Source organism: Geotrypetes seraphini, chromosome 8 (assembly GCF_902459505.1).
Source record: "Geotrypetes seraphini chromosome 8, aGeoSer1.1, whole genome shotgun sequence".
NCBI lineage: Eukaryota > Metazoa > Chordata > Amphibia > Gymnophiona > Dermophiidae > Geotrypetes > Geotrypetes seraphini.
The window spans coordinates 61,971,765-61,989,193 of record NC_047091.1 but is presented as its reverse complement, the minus strand read 5'-3'; the positions used below and the strand labels follow the sequence as shown (position 1 = coordinate 61,989,193).

The window sequence follows — 17,429 nt, the reverse complement described above, 5'->3', positions numbered from 1 at the left end:
TATAGGCAGCTTAGGGCTGTAGTTATGTGTTTGAGGAAAAGATATGTAGTTATGAGTTTGAGGAGAAGGGGGGTCTTTAGCCTCTTCCTGAAGATATAGTATGGAAAACTGAATGAACGAATAAATAAATAGATGCTAGTTTAAAGACAACTAAATGGCTTGATAAGGCAGTGAGCAGAGCCACTTGAATGAAGTGCATCCCATCTTGACCCAGGGAAATCCTATGTGTGAGTAAGAAAAAAAGTGATGATTGAATACCTGTATGCAGGGCATTGGTGAGACTACACAGTACTGGAGGCCATGTATGTAAAAGGATATAGAAAGAGGCTCCCAGAGAAGGGCAACTAAATTATATGACAAGTCAACTCAACCTAGGGTTATCATATTTGTGAAGACAAAAAATAAAAGAGAACACATTGCCCCGTCTTTCCCCTAGGTGGTTGATTACTGTAGCAGTCAGGGCTGTAGCAAGCTATAATTGCACCCCATGTGACTTGTCCCCCATGACGCCCTATATTCCTTTCTTGTGCTGTGCCCATGATATATCAGACTTTCAATTGTGAGTTTTGTACTTTATTCAAAATTTTTAAAATACAATTTTTTTTTCTACCTTTGTTGTCTAACCATTTAAGCCAAGGTTTTAAATCATGTTGGTCCCAGTCTCTGCTTTCTGCTTTCCTCTTGTCTTCACATAACTCTCATGCCAGGGTTTTGTGTTCACTTGTCATTTTTTTTCTCTCCTGTCTTCTTCATCTCTTCCACTTCAATTTGTTTTTTCCCTCTCTTCATTCATTCTTACTCTATTCAGTTTTCCTCTTTTTACTCTCTACCTAGAGATTTCTATCTCTTTTCTCTCACACCACACCTCTCATTTCCTTTCCTTTCATTCCCCTGTCTTTCATTAACTCTATCCTCTCTCTCCCCTTCTATCCAGCATGCCCTTCTCTCTCTTCCTACTTCCATCCAGTATTTATGCCCTTTCTCTCCCAGCCAGTACACCCCCTATCTCTATCCACTTCCATCCAGTGCATTGCCCCTCTCTTGGGTCTCTCCTGACGTTCATCCAATGTCTCTCCCTCTATCTATTGAAGAACAAGGGCCTGTACTAGGCATACTTGAACGGTCTGTGTCCCATATATGGCAATTCAGTTTATGATGGACTGGGGAGGGCTTTGATGGAAACTCCAGTAATTTAGAACATGAGGAAGATGCTGGGTGGACTTTTACGGTCTGTATCTTGCAATTCATGTGATGGTTTGGATAGGCTGGAGTGAGTTTCGACAGCAGCTCCAGTAGTTGGAACCCAAGATATCAAGCTTTAACAGTAACTCCATAAGTTCCAGGCAGGCTTCTATGTTCTAGCACCTAGTAATATCAAAGAAAAAAAGATGATTCAATTTAAGCATAAATTTTTATAATGAGTGTAACTGTTGGGCAGACTGGATGGTCCATTCAAGTCTTTATGTGCCATCATTTACTATGTTACTTCCAGGACTCAAAGAGTCCAGATGTGATCAGATCATTCAATCGTGACAGTGACTCCTCCTGTCCTGCCTGCCTGCCGTCCAACTCCTCGACCTCTCCTCCCTCCCAGAAGGTCCCAGCTCCAGGGTGGCTTCTCTCTCTTCAATCTTTTTTCGAATGGAAGCCAAGTCTGATGACCTCTCCTCAGGTCTCGGCGACTGTCTGGTCTGCGTGCAGTGCACTGTGTGCACAAGGTCAGAAATCAAACCCGTTCCTGCTACAATCAAATCCATCCCTCTAGTCCTTGTAGGTAATCTCTTCCATCCCTGCCCATCCCCATAAACTTCAAAAGTAGTTATTTCATTTAATTATGCTACTGAATTAGAGGCTCTGATCGAAACCCATTTACAAATAAGCAAAGACACTTTATTAGTTTGGAAATATTAATTGGGACGTCTGTTCAAAAAGTTCCAGGACAGTTTGAATGGTGCGTCAATGGGAAGTTCTTTTGAGACATGCTAGGCGGCATTGAGTAGCTTGAAACCTCACAAGTAACCTCCTTTTTTCTGTTTGTTGATAACTGTTTTTGTCTCCGAGCTACGGCAGTTTTTGTGAAAGTGTGTTTTCGTGATCGACTATTTTTCATCATGTGCGACCTTAATGAGCAATGCTACGGCGTGAAGTTCTGTTTTAAATTGGATAAGACCGCTACAGAAACTTATGAAACATTGAAAGTGGCTTATGGGGAACATGTCATGGGTCGTGAAAGGTGTTTGGAATGCGTCAAAATTCACAAATTTTGTGCAAAAATGCAATGATAGTTCTTCCCCAGCCACCTAACTCTCCTGACTTGACCCCCCTGCTGAATTCTTCTTGTTTCCTAAACTTAAATCCATGCTGAAAGGTAAGTGATTGGACACCATTGAAGACATAAAGCAAAATTTGACGCAGCAACTTTTGATGATTCCTGAAGATGCATTTAAGGACTGTTTCCAGAAGTGGAAATGATGTTGGGAAAAGTGTATATGTAGGGAAGGGGAGTACTTTGAAGGGGACCCAATGGAATAAGTTGTAAGATTGTTTAATACATTTTTATAAAATCAGTCCTGGAACTTTTTGAACAGACCTCATACATACTTTGTAAATGGGTCTCGACCAGAGCCTCTAATATAAATATAAAATATGCATACTCCAGTTGATGAGGACCCTCAAGCTATGTCAGCTGAAGATTTATCTGAAAGTGGCCAAAAATCACTTTTACCAAGCTTGGCAGCATCAACATCACTAAGCCACAGCCTCAGTGGCTCAAGGATGCTGCCAGTGACTTCTACACTTGGTAGAAGGGAATTCTGGCCACCTTTGGAGGAGGACCTCAGCTGGCGGTGCTTGGGGATCCCTACCAGCTACAGCAATGGTCAACAAATACTTCAACACTGGAGAAATAAAAACAGAAACACATTTCCCTTTCTGTTGAACACAATATAAAGACATCTACTATATACATTTCTCAAGGCTAACGTATTTCAGTCAATAAATTCCTCTTTTTTTTTTTTTTTACCTTTGTTGTCTGGAGATTTATTTTTCCATCAATCTGGTTCCAGTTTCTCTTTTTTTCTGCTTTCCTGTCTTCTGCAAATTCTTCTTCAGACGGTTGCTGTCCACTGGTTTTCTCTTTCCTGTCTTGGTTCCATTCCCTTTTTACAACTGCTTCTGACATATTAACTTTTCTATTCAGCTCTTTCCTCCCTTTTTTCTTTTCTGCCTAAATCTACTCAAATTTCACCCTTTCTCCCTTTACTTTTCAGCTACCTATCAAATTTTCATCTTCTCTCACTTACTCTTCTGTTCTCTTCCATCTTCAGTCTACTCCCCATTACCATATTTTCACCCACTATAATCACTATCCTCTGCTATTCATTTCCCTGCCAACACCTTTCCTCCCACATGGTGTCACCATTCCCACCATCTCTCCCTCCCTTTCCTCCAGCACCATGGCCAACATTCCTCTCTCTTGCATCCCTTTCCATCTGTCTCACCTCACTCAACAACATCCAATATTTCTCCCTCCTCTCCACCACCATGTCCAACAATTTTCCCACTTTCTTCTTTTCCCTATGTGCACCATCTCTCTTTCCCTCCTATTCCATGCACCCAAGTACAACCATCTCCCTTTCTTTTCCTACCCCTCAGCCTATACAGCATCTCTCTTAATCTCACTTCCCACCCACAGCACATACAGCATCTCTCCACTTTTCATTCCTCCAGCCCATGCAGAATCTCTCTTGCCCTCCCCCCATTCTCTCAGCCCTTGCAGTTAGTTTTTCTAAAACACACCTGCCAGCAGCAGCTCTTACACACTGCTGGTGGCTGACCCCGCAGGCTTCTCTCTGACACATTTTGTGTGAGAGGGAAGCCTTCTGGGTCAGCTGCTGGCAGTGTGTTGAAGCAGGGCAGCTCTTCAGTCCAGACTCAGGAGCTGATTTTCAATTTTCCTCAGGTTGCTGCCCGCCAATGCCATGCTTCCCCAAATGGCCAAATCCAGACAAAATGAGGGCAAAAGAAGAAACTGCCCAGACACCTGGTCGGAGTGCCAAAAAGAGGAAATGTCCAGGGAAACCTGGACATATGGTAACCCTAGCTCAACCAATGGACCAGATGAGGCACTGGCTCAGGGCACCAGCGATAAACAATGCCAAAATCTCAATCAAACATTTCTCCCTCTTTCTTTCCTCCCTCTTGCAGTTGGAAGGGATGGAATTTTGATGTCCTTTATCACCAGCAGGAGAGGTGCTTGAGAGAGAGGGAGAGCTACTGGATTACAAGAAGTGGAAGGGAGATGCCAATGCAAGTTGATTGAGGGTATCAGTCCCTTGATGGCATGGGGATCTATACCAACAGTTGCATTAGATTGGAGGAGCTAGATATGTATACTCTGGAGCAGAAGAGAGATTGAGTAGATATGATGCAAATATTCATATACCTCCGATATAAATAATACATGAAAAACAAACCTTTTTCAGAGAGAATGCTTCTCAAGAACAAGAGATCATGGTCTGCAGCTCCAACATGGAAAGGGTGATGAATACATGCAACGAGCTCCCAAGGGAAATGGTGGAGACAAATGATAACTAAGTTTAAGAAAGCCTGAAATAAGCACAAAGGATCCTTAAATGTGAATAAATTAAAGGAAACCAGAGATCAACTTGGCTCTATGGCTATACACAAGGAATGAAACAGGGCAAACTAGATGATTCTTTAATCCTCGTCTGCCATCATTTTCTCCATTTCTCTGAAATGAGGTAAGAAAAATAAAATGAGGGTGAATATCATGTAGGAAACCAGAACAGAAGATGTTATCCTGCCGTTATATCGGGCAATGGTGTGCCCGCATCTGGAGTACTGCGTCCAATATTGGTCGCCGTATCTTAAGAAGGATATGGCGATACTCGAGAGGGTTTAGAGGAGAGCGACGCGACTGATAAAGGGTATGGAAAGCCTATCATATGCCAAAAGATTAGAGAAACTGGGCCTCTTTTCCCTGGAGAAGCGGAGGCTTAGAGGGGACATGATAGAGACTTACAAGATCATGAAGGACATGGAGAAAGTGGAGAGGGACAGATTTTTCAAACTCTCAAAAACTACAAGAACGATAGGGCACTCGGAAAAATTGAGGGGGAACAGATTCAGAACCAATGCTAGGAAGTTCTTCTTCACCCTAAGGGTGGTGGACACCTGAAATGCGCTTCCAGAAGGTGTGATACGACAGAGTACGCTACTGGGTTTCAAGAAGGGATTGGATGATTTCCTGAAGGAAAAGGGGATTAAAGGGTATAGATAGAGGATGGGATGATTTCCTGAAGGAAAAGGGGATTGAAGGGTACAGATAGAGGATACTATGCAGGTCCTGGACCTGATGGGCCGCCGTGTGAGCGGATTGCTGGGCATGATGGACCTCGGGTCTGACCCAGCGGAGGCACTGCTTATGTTCTTATGTAAGAGACTTAGAAGCCCCTTGGACCGACCAAATGAATTGGTTTCAAGGGTGTCAGTCAACTGAAATAGGGGTGTTGCCTTTTCAGTGAGAAGGAATAGAGTATGAAGTAGTCTCAAGAAGATTTGGAGTTTAGAGTGAGTTACTCACCTTTCCAAACCCAAACCCAAGGTGAGTTATATCAGGTATGGTAGTTATTTCCTTGCTCCAGAGGGCTTATCATCTAAATTTATGCCCAAGACTATGGAGGGTGAACCAACCTTCCCAAATTCTTACTGTCACTGGGAGAAGCAGGATTTGAACCACCATTTCTTGGCCTGCTGCTAGGCTGTGCAAACCTGGCATGGGGACCCCACAGGTTTTCATAGGGTTACCAGATTTTTCCATAGAGAAACCTGGATTCATGGCCCCACCCCGATCTGGGTATTTTATTGCAGTGATGATGTGAACTGCTCAGAATTCTGTTTTAAAGGAGAGAGGTATGTAACAGTTGTACTGTTAAGAATTTTTCTGGTGCCCCAACACAGGGCTGGATTTCAGATACAGTCATCTATAGGCAAGACCTGAGAGCAGTGGGGAGGGGAGGATTTTTCTCCAGTTATAAAGCACGTTCTAAAAGCAAGTGGTATCATTCTTCTTTGAGGTCAGATGTTTGGTGCTCTAGGCAGGGGCTTGCGCAGCCTCTTCCAAAATCCAGATCAGCATAGTAGACTCTAGTGTACTGCCTAGTAGAGAATGACACGGGGACAATTTTGTCCCCGTCTCCGCAGGAACTCAATTTCCCCGTCCCCGTGAGTTTTTGTTGCTGTCATATTCCTGTAAGCTCTACCTTAACTGCACAAGCTTTGAACACTTATGATTTTAAAGTGTTTGAGGCTTCTGCAGATGAGGACAGAGCTTGCAGGAATGGGGCAGGGACAGGAAAAGAACTTGACAGGACAAGAAAATTAGTTCCCGCGAAGATGGGGAAAAATTTGTCCCCATGTCATCCTCTAGTGCCTAGCTCAGGGGTTCTCAACCCAGTCCTTGGGGCACACTTAGCCAGTCAGGTTTTCAGGACACTGACAATAAGTATGCATAAGATATATTTGCATAAAACAGAGGCAGTGCAAGCAAATTTATCTCATGTATATTTATTATGGATTATTATGGATTATGAAAATCTGACTGAGGACTGAGTTGAAAACCCCTGACCTAGCTGCATGTCACTTCATGGATAGCTTGAGAATTAGGGTTACCATATTTCCTCTTTAAAAAACAGAGAACACCTGGCCCCGCCCCATTCTGCCCCCCACTGCTCCGCCCCACACAAACCTCATGTCTCCTTCCCTGAGCTCGGGCCCGTATCTGGAGAGCACCTGTTCATGCACAGACGTCGATGTGATGACATCATGCGCATGTGCGTGGCATGCACGAACACCCTCCAGCTGCTGCCCTGAGCTCGGGGATCTACAAAACCTGGACAAACTGTCGAGTTTTGGAAATCCCTCCGGGCACCCGACAGTCCTCTAAAAAGAGGGCCTATCTGGGTTTTCCTGGACGTCTGATAACCCTATTGAGAATCACACAACACAACCATAGGGCAAGATGAGCAACTGCTGTCATCCATAAACCTCTTTTAGTCTTAGTTGCATCAAGAATAAATGACTTTTAGTATTTTGTGCAGCCCCTAAAGCAGTTTATATCCGGTTCTATCAAAAATGAAGTGTATGTGTCGTAGGCTCTCAAATTTTGAGTCCAATCCTGCTGCTAGGAAAGGAAACATTAAGGACAGCAGAGACAATGTGAAAAGCAAGCTGAGCTACTTCAGACCTAATTCATGCAATCACTTTCTAAATGCAGGGTACCAGCAATGCCTTCCAAGGATCCCTTCCATTCTCCTCACCAGCCGTCACTTTCATAGTGTAACAATGAATGTTGAAGTCATTAACTGAGAATTGCAAAATCTGTTTTATTAGAAAGGTTGATTTGCAGTTTCTGTTTTCCATAAAATTTTTTAAATTCTTTTATACTTCCTCCCTCTTTCTGTCTTGGATTAAGTAAAAAATTTTTTGAACTTTTACGTGTTTCTTTGTGGTACAGTTCTTTTACACTGAAATACCATCAATGTGTTCTTAAAGGGACAGTGCACCATTTCAGATTAGCTGTGGCATAGTCACTCAATTCTATGACAGGAGTGAATTTGTGGCGTGGAGGGGACGCATGATGAGTTTTGGGAACTAATGGCTTATTGGAGGACAGTGATCCTGGTAGAAAAATTTTAGGTATGGAAAGAATGAAGGGGCAGAAAAAAAAGCAAGATATAAGTAGTTGTTTTTATCTAGCTAGGCAATCGGGAATCACTATTGACCAGGGCTTCCCAAACCTGTCTTAGGAACCCCACAACCAGTTGGATTTTCAGGATATCTGCAATAAATATGTATAAGATCAATTCTCCATGGACAAATAAGCTTAATATTCTCACATGTGAGTGATATCATCCATGGAACCCAGTATGGACACTGCTAAGTATGCTACCACTTTAAATTTTGTAGGTAGTGCCCATACCGTGTACATGTTGGTGCTTTCCAGCTTGACATCAGTTTGCAGGACCATCAGTTCTCCATTTTCCGTGGAGCTAAGAAACTGTGTCTTCAGTTTTCTCTTAAGCGCGTCAACCTTTCAACTTTTTATGTGCCTGCCTGTCCTTATTTTTCATAGTTTTGTAAAAAATCTTTGTTTTTTTAAATTGTGTTCCAATATTTATCCCAATTTTGTTTTAAGTTTCAAGTTTATTTAAAATTTGATTGATCGCTTAAGCATAAATTCAAGGTGATGTACAATGTTAAAATAATTTATAATAACGTACAGGGGAACAATGCAAATACCATAGACATGACTAACAGGCAAACAGAACCATACGGAAGGAAGGGGTAGAAGTACAATAATTGATAGAAAACTACAAAAGGAAGGGTTAAAAGAAATCAGAAGTCTGAAATAGAGTGTGCAGTCTTAAGTCAAGGGAGCTAGCGGTCAAAAGCATCTTTAAAAAGAAAGCATTTTAACTTGCCCATAAATCTATCTATATGACGTTCTTCCCTTAAGTAAATGGGTAAAGAATTCCACAATTGAGGGGCTGTGATTGAAAAAATGTATTGTCTGCATGTGTTAATGGTTTTAAGTGAAGGAACAGTCAGCAGGTGTTGATCATAGGATCTAGGTAGTCTAGTGGGGGCATCTATCAATGAAGGCTGGGACTTTGTAAATCAGCGACTTAAGGCTCAACTTTTTGTTTTTTGTCCCTTTGGGCCACCCCGAGCCTCTTTTCTTGCCCAGGATTATCGATCATTTTTAGGATACATTTTACTCAAGTTCCCCGGGCCATTGAGCCCTTTGATTTAGCATCGGCCATTTTCCCCTCCTTGTCAAAGACGGTACTGAGAGTCTTAAAGAAATAATCTCAAAGTAATTGGACCATCTCAGGCTGTGACCCACATAATCAGTGTATACAGTGTCTGGGTCCTGAATATCGAGACATTAATTGTGCCCTCCGTCTCCATATGCAAAAGAAGTCACTCAAAACTTGGAAACTTCAATTTGAAAAACTTTTCTGTACCATGTTGGCATCAACATCCAGCATGACGAGGGACTCGGAACTCCAATGCTCAGGCTCCTATAACTCCTGCTTCACTATTGGCACCAAGTGCATCGATACTGCATCCAGAGTATCAGGTGTTGGGATCCTTGCAGAGGTAGGACTCTACATCTTTGTCATCGATGACTTGAGTATCCAAAGATGTAGTATGTAAGAAAGCTAAGAAGCACAAACATTCTTCCCCATTCTAGGTATTCAACTGCTTCCTACCAAGCATTGACTTCCTCAACACATAGTTAAATGTTAACACAATAATGACCGTTTTCTATCGAGATGATGTCTCCTTGTAGGTGTGCCTCTACATCAAGGTCTCCCACATCATACCAACCGGTACAGCAGACTGCTTCCATGTTGTTATCTCTTTTGGTACTAGCATCATCTCTTCAGGAGATCTGGGCTATGTTTGGACAAGAGCTTTTGGGCTACTGCAATTGTAGTCTTCACATGCATTAAAAGCTTACATGTCTGCCTCAGCCCAGCTGAGGATACATAAGAGCATCAATTGAAGACAAGGTCACGTACCCCTGCTCGATGTCGAGCATCAGAGTTGGCTTGGACTCACTAGATGCATGCATCGTCATCGGTGGAGTTTTCTCCTGCCTCAGAACATCGACCTCCAATTCGATGCACACTCCCAGACTTACCTAGTAGGGAGTAGTTTGAGGAGTCTCACTCAGATATCTCAGTGGAGTTTTCTCCTGCCTCAGAAAATTGACCTCCAACTCGATACACACTCCCAGACTTACCTAGTAGGGAGTACTTTGAGGAGTCTGACTCAGATATCTCCAACCACTCAGAAAAGGCTTACCAGAGTACCCTTCCCCTCCTTCTCAACAATGCACTGCTCTGCAAGAAATAATATATTTTACTGGCTTTATAAGGCAGATGAGACAGGTTCTGCCCATCAAGATAGAAACAGAGGAGGAACCTTGTTCTGGACTTTTTAACTCTTTGATTTTGAAGCTCCACCAAATGAATGCATTAAATTACCCTTACCCAAGCTCATGAATGATACGTTATTTTAAAAAAGTGGGAGCCTCCCCTATCAGTCCAAGTAGCTCCTAGAAAGATAGACAGAATGTATAGAATTCAAACGTGTCTAGGATTTGATAGAACTCAACTTCAACACCATTCATTAGTTGTAGAATCTGCCCTCAGTATTCATGCAACTGGCGATCTTACGCTTCTGCTCCTCTGGGCAGAGAAGCCAGAACATTGGATTCTTATGGCAAGTGCATTTTCCAGCAATTTCTCTCCCAAGACAATTTAAAGCAATTTCAACAATTATTTAAGAACTTGTTTACTACTAGAGAGTTCATAGCTAGAAAAGCTTTTGATGCCTTTGTTGTTTGTTCTAGAATGTCTGCAGTAGCAATTGCAATGCGCCATTTGGCCTGGCTTTGAGTTTTTGATCTGGAAACTTCAAGAACACCTTTCCAATGTGCCTTGTAAGGGAGACGATCAATTAGAAGAAAACATTGAAGAGGCTGCAGATAAGATTTAAAAAATACACAGATACTATGACAACTTTATCTAAATCACAAACCTCTCAATTTTCTTCATCATCTAGAAGATATTCTACCTCATCCAGATGTTCCTATTATTATAAAACCAAAAGGCGTTACAATCAGCCTTCATCATCTTCTAGGCCTACTCCTCAATGACCTTGTGCAAGACAACAAAGGACACAAAAATCACAACCTCAATCTAAAAAGCGGTCTTCCCTTTAATTCCTTTTTTTTTTTTTTTTTTTTTTTTTGCAATTGTTTATTTATGACAAGAAAAAACAGCACAGCAAAACATCAGGAAAATCCAACAACAATACAGGCAGGCAATCTGCAGAACAACAAAACCCCTGATGTCACCCCCCCTCCCCCTCCCTAGAGAGCATTCCAACATGCCTGACTGTTCCTCACAACATTCCCATTGGAAGCAGATTGATTTATTTTCACCAATGTTGGACTCTTAGAACAACAGATCAGTGGGTGCTTTGAGTTGTTGCCCAGAGCTATGCCCCTCATTTGTTCAGAAATCCTCCAAATCACCCACCAAAAGAGTCTCTTTTCAACTCCCACCAGAATACCGTCCTTCACCAAGAACTCTTGGCCTTTTTCCAGCTAAAAGCAATAGAACCTATTCTTCTGCAGGAGAGAGACCAGGGGTTCTACTTCAATTATTTCCTAAAACCAAAAAAATCCCCCCAAAAACCTTTAATCTATTCTAGACCTCCGGGACCTCAACAAATACTTGCTGGAGGAGAAGTTCAATATGGCCTCTCTGGGAACTCTTCTACCTCTTCTGGAAAAAATGTGACTGTCTCTGCTCTCTAGATCACAAAGAGGCCTACACTCACATATCCTACCCATTCATAAAAAATTTATTTGCTTTCGAGTTAGATCATCAATATTCCAATACAAAGTCTTGCCATTCAGACTGGCTTTGGCCCCTCAAGTCTTCACAAAATGCCTAGTTGTAGTGGCAGAAGCTCTTTGTTTATGGGAGTTTTCATATATTTTCCTTCTTGGACAACTGGCTGATCAAAGTATCATCATCACAAGTAGTTCAGCATGCCATGACTTCAACAGTTCGTCTACTGGAGCTTCTTGGGATTGCTGTCAGCTACCAAAAATCACTACATCCATCTCAGACACTGGAGTTCAAAGGAGCTCTCTTAAACATTATACAAGATCAAGATTTTCTTCTGATGCAGAGAGATGACAATCTGATTCACCTGGGTCAAATAATCTCCATCCTTCCACACATTACTTCAAGTCAGATGCTAACATCTTGGTCAAATGGCTTCCACAGTACACGTCACCCTGCTTGCATGTCTTCACCTCAGAATCCCACAATGGACCCTGTTGACCCAATGGCCTTAATCCATGAAACATCTGTCTGCTCCAATCCAAGTCACTCCAAATCTCTGCCACTCTCTCCAATAGTGGATGGTGCCTCACAACCTTATTTGAGGTCTTCCCTTTTAGCGCCTCTGCTCCCCCAGAACTCATAACCACAAATGCTTCATGGTGCTCATCTGGATGGCTTCCACACAAAGAGTCTCACCAAGAATAAACCCTCCATATCCACAGCAACAAACTTTCACTGTTCTGCTTTATACTCTATACCTCCAATCACCTGGCATTGGATGCCTTTCTCATTCATTGGGGAGACAGATTCCTCTATGCATTTTCTCCGATACCACTCATCAGGAAAACTCTACTCAAACTTTGCCAGGATCAGGGCACCATGATCCTCATAGCACCTCATTGGCCACATCAACCTTGGTTCCCACTCCTCTTAGACCTCTTATCCAAGAAACTAGGGAAGCTGTAACTGTTCCTGATGCTCCTGATACAGAACAGATCCCTCCTTCATCCCAACCCTCGATCGTTAGCTTTTTGCCAGTCTCTGCTGTCATTAAAGCATCTAGAAAACCTTCCACTCCATGATGTTACCACTTCAAATGGATTAGAATTTCTTTCTAGTGTGCAATGCATTCTCTTCAACCAGTCACATGTCCACTTTCATCCATCCTGGACTGTCTTCTGCACCTCTCTGACTTTGGTCTAAAAATCAACTTAGTTCAAGTACATCTCAGTGCTGTCACTGCATTTCAATCTCCCTTGAACAAGAAACTTTTCTCTGTTCATCCCTTAGTAGCCAGGTTCATGAAAGGACTTTATCACACCTAACCACCTATCAGGTCTCCATCTATTGCCTGGGATCTTAATGTGGTCCTATCTACTCTTAAGAAGTCTCTCTTTGAGCCACTCACAACTTGATCTCTCAAACTTCTTACTTGGAAAGTTGTTTTCCTCATAGCCCCCACGTCTGCACACCGTGTGAGTGAACTTCAAGCACTTGTCTCTGATCTTTCCTACACAAGATTCTATCATGACAGAGTAGTGCTCCAAACCCATCCAAAATTCCTACCCAAAGTCGTCTCAGAATTCCGTCTCAGCCAATCCATCGTTCTTTCCAAAGCCACATTCCCATCTTGGCATATTACTTTGACCGGACTAAATCTCATAGAGGATCCTCCCAGCTCTTTGTGGTTTTTGACCTTAACAGACTTGGAGTTTCTGTTACCAAGAGAACCATCTCTACTCGGCTGGTGTATCTCAGGATATACTCAGGATGGGTTGAAGTTGCAGGGCCATGTAACAACCCACAATGTCCGGGCTATGGTTACCTTGGAAGCTTATTTTGGTTCCACCTTTATCTGCAAAGCAGCTACTTGGTTCTCGATCCATACCTTCACCTCTCACTATTGTTTATAGCAAAACTCCAAGAGAGATAGTCAGTTTGGACAAGCAGTTCTGCAGAATAATTTTACTTCCTAACCGCCGACTTTCCATCCAGCCTTCAAATTTATATTTCAATTATCCTCATACAGAGTCATGATACTGGCAGCTTGGGAGTCCCATATATGAAAATATGCCTGCTTGTCCTCAGAGAAAGCAAAGATATTTAATTGTGGCAGGTGTTCTCTGAGGACAGCAAGCATGTATCCTCACAATCCGCCCACCCGTCCGCTTCTTAGCTTTGTTACTGAGCTGATGGTCACACGAGCCAACATTGAGTGGGAAGGCACCAGCATACCCGCAGTATGGGCACTGCTGCAAAATTTGAAAATGACCATGCACTTGGTAGCGTCCCTACTGGGTTCCGTCGATGGCGTCACCCACATTTGAGAATATATGCCTGCTGTTCTCGGAGAACACCTGCTACAGGTAAGTATTTTTGTTTTTTCACATGCATTTTCTGTGTATTTGTGGATATGCTGAAAATCAAACTGGCTGTCAGCCCCTAGGACAGGTTTAGGAATCTCTGCCTCTGGTGGTTCTAGTTTTAATGCATGGATCACGATTTATCCAATCACGTGATGGAATTAGCTGAGCATTCCACACCCACAGAATGCCTTCTTTCTATCATATGGCTTTAAAATCATAGAAACTGTGTTTGCAGTATTAATTCTATATTACCTCAATCAGTCAAGATCCCTGCTAGAAAATGAATGGAACCTAGGAGCTTCCTACACATACAGCGCTCAGGACATACCAGTCAAGTCAAGTTTCCAGGATATCCACAATAAATATAAAGACAATAATCTGCATATGCAAATAAATAATAAGCATATTAATTGCAGATATCCTGAAAACATGGCTGGTTAAGTGTATCCCAAGGACCAGATTGAGAACCACAGATCCAATGGAATGTCTCCACTATGAAGAACTTTTCCATTGAGGCTGCTAAAGGTTGGACTGGGTCTGGAAGGCTTAATGTAATACTATAATCCAGCCTGAAAGCACTTTTAGGTCTCTAAGGGTCTCTGGAACCAAAAGAGTTCTGCATAGTTAACCTGTTGTGGAAAAAATGTCTCCATTTTGCATTCCTTTTGATTAAGGCTGCCACCTGGATCCAGATTCGCTGAACGATTGATCCAGTCCTAGGTTTACCCCTGTTGCATGTAAAGACTTGCAGTTCTGATTTCCCCATTGCACTCCTTATGAAAAACAAGACTACATGTACTGGGGTAAACCCAAGACTGAATCATCCCTGACCTGTGAACATGGATCCAGTTGGCAGCTTTACTTTTAATACCATTGCTGAACCCTGTACAAGGAGGTGATCAAGAAGTAAAGGGTGAGGAGGCCCTGCAGTGACTCTAGTTAAGGGCAACTGAGCCACAGATTCTAACTTGTGAAAATTATCAGGAATTTGGGGGACTTAAAACAGAAATCTGATTGGATGACAGATGTATCACCCAATGTGGATAATGCCTATCAGGATGATAAACATGGAACATGAAGGCAGATAAGTTCCATGTATTTTTTAAGGGGTAACCAGTGTTTCTTACAATACAAAATTATTAATTTTGTTCTGTGGCACAGCAAAGTCTTTCTGATGAACTCATATTTTAGACAGGACCTTGCTTTGGCTCCATGTCTTTAGTGACAGGTTAAAGTAGTCCTATCTACTTTTGCCAGTAGTTTTACTATGGCCTTGATCTTTACAGTCCGAAAGTCAACAACAAACAAAAAATCCAATGGAACTGCAGTGAAATATCACGTAGAAGAACAAAGGAAAAAACTGCAGTGGTGATGTACAAGATGCCAAGTGTTTAATGGAACGGTCATAAAAATAGTTTTAAATAAACAATCATAAAAAATAAATAATGAATATAATCATATAACAGTTTGTATCCAAAAGGATTGATGAACCCGGACCCGACATGGTCTGTTTTTCGAAGAAACATTCCTTCCTCAGGGGTCCTAATGGGTATCATATGCAAGAAACCTGATGACAACTGGAATCGGCAGTGAACAGCCAAACAATCTGTCAAAGCTCCTACGCAGTGCAGGACAAAAGCGAAAGCTTTCAAAGATTCTGGGAGTCACACTAGACCGACATTTAACACTAGCAGAACACTTGAACTTAGTGGTACAAAAATGCTTTTTTCCATTGTGGAAATTAAGAACCATAAAAAAATATTTTGATCCTTTATCGTTCAGACTATTGGTGCAGGCATTAGTTTTATCTATTTTAGACTATTGTAACATCATCTATTTAGGAGCACCCAAAAAATTTATAAGGAAATTAAGGATAAGTCAGAATACAGCTGTTCGATTGATTTTTGGTTTAAAAAAGAATGACCATATTAGTCCATATTATCGTTTACTTCATTGGCTGCCTTTGGAGGCAAGAGTATTATTCAAATTTTCCTGTGTCTGCTTTAAGCTGATATTGGGATTGTCTCCAGTTTACCTTTTTCCTCATTTTGTGTTGCATAGACCATCAAGAGAAACTAGAAACTTCTACTTATTTGCTTATCCAAAAATTAATGGGTGTAGATATAAGACCTTCTTAGATAGGACCCTAGCATTTCAAGCTGGTAGGCAACAATCTTGGTTAGGTAAATCATTTATGTATTCAGCAAGCTATGTTATCCTATTGCTGTTTTTGGAAATTAATTAAGACCACTTTGTTCAATAAGTTTATTACTTAATGAGAGTTTTATTATTGAAATTCTATTTTACAAATATTTGTATTTTTTATTGTATTATTTTTATTGTATTTTTTATTGTATGATTGTCCAGCTCTTTTTAGTGTAAACCGCCTAGAACTTTTGGTTATGGCGGTATAAAAGAATAAAGTTATTATTATTATTATTATTTAAGACTATTTTTATGATCGTTCCATTAAAGACTTGGCATCTTGTACATCACCATTGCAGTTTTTGCCTTTGTTCCTTTACTCGCAGTCCTACCAATGGGTCAGGTGTCAGGTTATCCCTAATGAATATGCACGAGAGAGATTTACATAGAGTGGAGGTGACAGGCATGCAAACATCTCTCCTGCATATTCTAGGGTAATGTCCTGAAAACCTGATCCATTAGCAGTTTTCCAGGACTGGAAGTGAAGATCCCTGCACTATGGTGCTTGGCTTGGGGATCGGAAGAGGTAAAACCAGGACTGACTGAGCCCCTCCCTGAAGAGACTGAAGCGTGTTGGCAGTCCTAAAAGTAGCATCACTAAGGAGTTTGCAGGAAATTTTTTTTAAATGATACAAATAATGGCATTAATCTGGAGTATTTCAGAGTATGGTAATTCTAAGGAATTTATGGAAAACTTTGCATTATCGCTCCTGACACCTAGAATACCTCCAGGGTGATGAAATGTATTAATGTTCCAATAAAGTCGTCCTTGAGAATGATTCTACCTTAAAACCACTAGTTAATATTACCCTCCCGTTATGGAACGTGAAACCAACATGGATATGTAAGATATGGTTGGGGGTTGGGGACTCTGGGCTGCAAAATAGTCACTGTCTCTTTAAGGATTAATTAAAACATATACAGTTCAATACCTTTCTGATTCTTCTTAAATACACAGAAATCACAATATTGAATATACAAATCTGATAAAATACTTAACAGGAAAAAAGAATTAGATTGCAACCACAAAAAAAATTATTTAATAGTAACTTTTTTTTTTTTAAATATATAAAATAGCAATAAAACATTCTTGGTACAGCAATAATATTATACACCCCTCTAATACTTCTGAATACCCTGATGCCTAGTGCAAACTCAACTGCCTCTTTGTCAACAAAAAATGTGATTATCTCCTCTTATGGTAAAGTTTTAAAGCCAAGACGCCACAGTGTTTTCATTTTATGGGAGGGGAGGCTTCACATTGGTTTGACTCAACCAGGCTTCTGTGGCCCCCCCTTCCCCCCCCGTGCATTCTGCAGCATTTCGTTCTGATTTCCCTAAGGCAGGATGGTTGTCCTGAACTTTTCCTGGCAACCCATAGACCATTAAACTGCCAGGATAC

The 17,429-nt window shown here is 41.5% G+C and overlaps 1 protein-coding gene across 1 annotated transcript in view; it reads right to left on the bottom strand.

The window, feature by feature from the left end:
- Window positions 1-804: 804 nt before the first annotated feature.
- SPRED3 (sprouty related EVH1 domain containing 3) overlaps window positions 805-17,429 on the bottom strand; it is a 68,736-nt gene continuing 52,111 nt past the window's right edge. Inside the window, exon 7 of the mRNA XM_033956585.1 lies at window positions 805-1,365. Coding sequence (XP_033812476.1) covers window positions 1,359-1,365 — 7 coding nt within the window. The 3' untranslated portion in view covers window positions 805-1,358. The remainder of the gene's footprint in view (window positions 1,366-17,429) is intronic.